Source organism: Rhea americana, unplaced genomic scaffold (assembly GCF_003343005.1).
Source record: "Rhea americana isolate MKP2758 unplaced genomic scaffold, rheAme1 scaffold_164, whole genome shotgun sequence".
In the NCBI taxonomy this organism is placed as follows: domain Eukaryota; kingdom Metazoa; phylum Chordata; class Aves; order Rheiformes; family Rheidae; genus Rhea; species Rhea americana.
In genome coordinates this window covers 1,081,544-1,086,278 of record NW_028185750.1, presented here as the reverse complement: position 1 = coordinate 1,086,278, position 4,735 = coordinate 1,081,544, and the positions used below count along the sequence as shown (strand labels likewise).

The following is a 4,735-nucleotide window of genomic DNA, read 5'->3' as shown; positions in this document are numbered from 1 at the left end:
GTTGTGCGGTGCCCGGTGCCCGGTGCTCGCTGCCGCCCGGTGCTCGCTGCCGCCCGGTGCCCGGAGTGGTGCCAGGCGTCGCAGCAGCTGCGGCACAGCCCCTCACGCGTGTGCTCCTCTTTGCAGTTCTATGACCTGTGCGAGCTGTTCAGAACTGGAGGTCAAGTCCCTGACACAAACTATATCTTCATGGTAGGTGCATGTTGAGCCTTCGCCCATCTCAGCAGTTACTTTTTTAAGAAGAAGCTTATAATGGAAATTCTGAAATGTTTGTTCACTWTTACATCTTGCTTGTAAATGCTGTGTTTGCCTTTGCTGTTTGGCTGCCATGTATGGGCTTTACTTGTTGAGTAAAATATGAATTACATAGTGCAATGTGGCACATAAAGAGAGGAGTGCAGTGTGTCTTTAACCAAAAGTTGTACTCARTGGTGTAGTCAAATGCTGTCTCAGTAAAGGTGTTGTAAGCGTCTGTCCAGTTGTACATCAGGGTAGCTTTGAGTGAGTGTCATGACATAAAGATCATTTCAGTTTAAAACTGAAACTCCAAATGACAACAGAACTTGTTTTCATAGAGTACAGATGCCATGCTTCCTTTCAGCATTAGATCTCCTTACGCACTGAGGAATTAAGAATGGATCTATCACTTTGCATTTTAATGTGTCTGCTTTTCCATTTATGAATTCTTTTTGACTTTCAGGGTGACTTTGTAGATAGAGGTTATTATAGCCTTGAGACTTTCACTTACCTTCTTGCACTAAAAGCTAAATGGCCTGATCGTATCACACTGTTACGAGGCAATCATGAAAGCAGGCAGATAACTCAAGTGTATGGATTTTATGGTAAGTCTCTATCCATATGATCTGTGAAYGATGGCTAATGTGATAAACAACTACCGTATCTTTCCCCTTGGACATGTGATTTATAATGTAGCACTGTGTGTGGCTCTCCGAGARCTCAGTGGGAAATGGCCATAGTAAAACTAACTTTAGCGGAATGTGTTTTACTGCAGTGGGTCACAGTTGAACTTCTTGTGCCCAAAGTCAAATTCTAATGAGGGCAAAGTCTTAGCTCATTTCGTTTCCTCTAGCATCCAGATTTTTTGTTTATTTGTTTTTTAGTACAATATTTGATTTTAATGAGAGAGTACAGAAAGTGCTGTGGTAYCTTTTTATGAAAGATTCCAGAAGAAATCACAACATTACTGTAATTCTCTTCAGGTTTCACTATAGCTAAAAGTCAATACAATGTATAGAATTTGCTATGGAAACTATTATGAACAATGGGCATGTGGGAGAATGCCGGTGACTAGAAATAAGCAGTAGAGTAACTGTTACAAAAACTGACAAAATTAATTTGCTTGGAAACTTCTTTGTTGTGTGAGGCTTTGATAAACTCCCAGGAAATCCTGCAAAATACSTGCAACAGCTGCCGCAAAGAACATGCAGTCTATAACATGCATTTTGGGGGGGCATTRTGGCAACAAGAGCAAATACAAGTTTTGACAAATGGTTTGAGGCTCCGAAGAAATACTTTTCTGCCAAGGCTACAAGGCCCAGGATTGCTTACATCCAGTTTATTGCCACATTCATGTTGCTTTAATTCACCATTGCCAACTTTCTTTTTATGCTTTTTTTCTGTTTTCAATAGCTTGGGAATAATTGAATCTTATTTTGCTTTCTAACTAAACAAAGCTTCTATAAGTCTCATTTGTAKTTAGGAAAACTTTAAATAGCCCAGATAGTTTCACTATTTCTGCCTTAAATCTTCAGCRTGAAATTCTGTAATACAAACATTCAGCTGGTCTCATCAAGAGTTAGTTCCCAGCCAGCTATTTGCAGGAAGCAGAGAAAGCATCACAAGTCATGYTGTGTGACACCCTGTTTTCTCTGCACCATCCCCTATATTGCTTGAGTGAAAAATTTTAGATGTCTGGGTCTGCTTCCTACTAGTGCACCTAGATAGCAGTAAGATGACAGCTTCCTGTTGAGCACTTACTGGTGCTTCTGATAGTACTTTTTATTACACACTTGACTTTTCAAATTCTGCTTTAAGTATTTTCCTCTGTTCTTATTGCCTGAATTTCTTCTGATCCATTAAGAAGAAAAAATTCTCTATTTAACAGATGAGTGCCAAACCAAATATGGAAATGCTAATGCATGGAGATACTGTACCAAAGTCTTTGACATGCTCACAATAGCAGCTGTAAGTGTAAAAACTACATTTAAAAAAATATAAGCAGATCGTCTAAATACGCCTTTTGAATTAGTGGCCTGTAACGGTCATGCTAGTAGTGTTCTGAGTTGTATTGAAGTGCTGCCTGTTTGACATACCTCTCCTTTTTCCTAGTTGATAGATGAGCAGATTCTCTGTGTGCATGGTGGCCTCTCTCCAGATATCAAGACACTCGATCAAATTCGAACCATTGAACGTAATCAAGAAATTCCACATAAAGGAGCCTTTTGTGACCTTGTCTGGTCTGATCCGGAAGATGTAGATACTTGGGCAATCAGTCCACGAGGAGCAGGCTGGCTGTTCGGTGCAAAGGTGACAAATGAGGTAATGATGCTTTTGCATGCAACATAAAGTAATTGTAGTTATGAGATAGCTACAATTAGTTCAGTGTTCACCCTAGCGGTGAACGGATTGAGGGCTGTGTGAGATGACTAACTTTCCTGGTTAGATAGCTGTGAGTAAGCTGTGTGGTTGTGAAGAAGATGCTCTTGCTTTATTGTTTCTGGTTGAAACCAACTTGAAAAAATTAGCCATTTGAAATTAAAAAATCCTGCTAGATGAGATGGTACTGATGTTGCCTTTTAAAAGTATAATGCAATGAGCAGGGGGATTGGACTTAACATGACCTTTAAAGGTCCTTTCCAACCTCATCTCTTCTGTGAGACTAGTTGTACTATGCTTTGTGCAGAAACCTCCCTGAAGATTTAGGAGGAAAAAAGCCCACTGGTACATTTTTGCTAAAAAGTCCTGACTTAATTTTTGTTACTTTTAGCAAAACAGTGAGCAGACTTCCCTAGCCTAAAACCTGTTGACCATCTGAGGTTTCTGAACTAGCTGCATTAGGAAATCCTGCCTCATGGTATACGTGAACATTGTGGCTGCAGCGCAGACTTAGCCATCTCAAACAGTGACCGACTGGGTGTTTTTCAGTGTATTTCAAAAAGACAGGTCCATTCATGGCACTGTTAGCCTTARTAACGCAGCGAGCTGACTGTCTGTGGATAGGTTGATGTGACTGTGATCACTCTGGGAAAACAAGGGGCTACTGCAGTTCAGTTCCTCTGGAGATGCTGAAGCAGGAGCCTTGAAGTATCTTCTGTGCAGCTGAAACCTGGCAGGATTCTGAAAGGAAGCTTTTGGGGCAGGTTTCAGAGCAAACCTCTTAATCAGGTGTGAGGCAGGGTCCTGGGAGGTTGTCTAAATGGGGAAGGGCTGTTRTGTGGGTGATGACGTACAGCTCTTCACAGAGAGATTTACACACCTTTTTTTTCCCTCCTTTAAATTACAGTTTGTTCATATCAACAACTTAAAACTCATCTGCAGAGCACATCAGCTAGTGCATGAAGGCTATAAATTCATGTTTGATGAGAAATTGGTAACGGTATGGTCTGCTCCAAATTACTGCTACCGTTGTGGAAATATTGCATCGATCATGGTCTTTAAAGATGTAAATACAAGAGAACCAAAGCTATTCCGTGCAGTTCCAGATTCAGAACGTGTAATTCCTCCTAGAACAACCACACCGTATTTCCTTTGAGACTTCCCAGCCTGCTGTTTCCCTGCTCCCTTGTACTATCCCTTTACAATATACTTTTTACTGAGCACTTTGCTGCTGAAATGCTGCCTCTTGCCTTTTTTATTTTTAAGTTATCTAAATTTATTGTGTATAATGGTGTCTGTAGCAAGTTCCTTTTTTTTTCCTACCCTAGATTCATTCAGAATATTTGTAATACGTCCTTGACATTTATACTACTGCATGTAGTTCTTACATATTTCTGGGTTTAGAAGAAACATTTTCCCTTTAAAATCATAATACAACAGGATCGACCTGGTTCCAATTTCCAATACTCAGCTTTTTGTTTCATAAGTTTTAAGAAATTTCAGCAGCAAAGTTACTATCCCGTGTGCACGATGGGGCTGTAAACGCGTTGTGTTGTGTACACGTCCAAGMTGTAGAACTGAATCGTCCTTGTCACATCTCATTTTAAGTGGATACAAAATAAAGCGGTCGAAAGGGCTGCCCTCCCCCCCTCCATTTTTTTTTAGGACTTCAGTTAAAAATACAGAAAAACCTGCTACAGCTATTGAATTTGTACATTAAAAATAATTGTTCTGATTTTTTTCAGATACCTTGTATTTTTAATAAAGCCGTATCTTAAACGAAATCCACCTCTAGGTTAAATAGCGCGAATAAGKGGCTGCGTTGTTGCCGTGAACGCGCGTCTCCTCCCTGCCGGGGGAAGCGGCGGGCGGGGGCGGCGGCCCCGCTTCCCCTTCCGCGGGCGGCGGGTTCCGGTTCCGGTTCCGGCGGGCGCCGGTTCCGGTTCCGGCGGCGGCGGGGCGGCATGGCGCGGAGCACGCTCTCCTCGCGCTTCCGCCGCCTCGACATCGACGCGTACGACGAGAACCGGTTCGTGGAGGAGCCCGAGGAGGCGGCGGCCGAGCCCGACGCGGGCCCCGAGGTGGAGGCGCTGCTGCGGCAATATCCTTGCGGGGCGGC

The 4,735-nt window shown here is 42.5% G+C and overlaps 2 protein-coding genes across 2 annotated transcripts in view; both read left to right on the top strand.

The window, feature by feature from the left end:
* Nucleotides 1–9: 9 nt before the first annotated feature.
* On the top strand, nt 10–4,400 carry PPP6C (protein phosphatase 6 catalytic subunit; the record flags this gene model as incomplete). Its single annotated transcript, XM_085300511.1, has 5 exons — nt 10–192; nt 701–842; nt 2,126–2,205; nt 2,350–2,559; nt 3,524–4,400. Coding segments are annotated over 5 exons (864 nt in total), but the record flags the coding sequence as incomplete, so codon positions are not given.
* A 124-nt stretch (nt 4,401–4,524) lies between these two features.
* Nucleotides 4,525–4,735, top strand: part of ARPC5L (actin related protein 2/3 complex subunit 5 like) — a 3,852-nt gene continuing 3,641 nt past the window's right edge. The window contains exon 1 of the mRNA XM_085300475.1: nt 4,525–4,717. Coding sequence (XP_085156601.1) covers nt 4,581–4,717 — 137 coding nt within the window. The 5' untranslated portion in view covers nt 4,525–4,580. The remainder of the gene's footprint in view (nt 4,718–4,735) is intronic.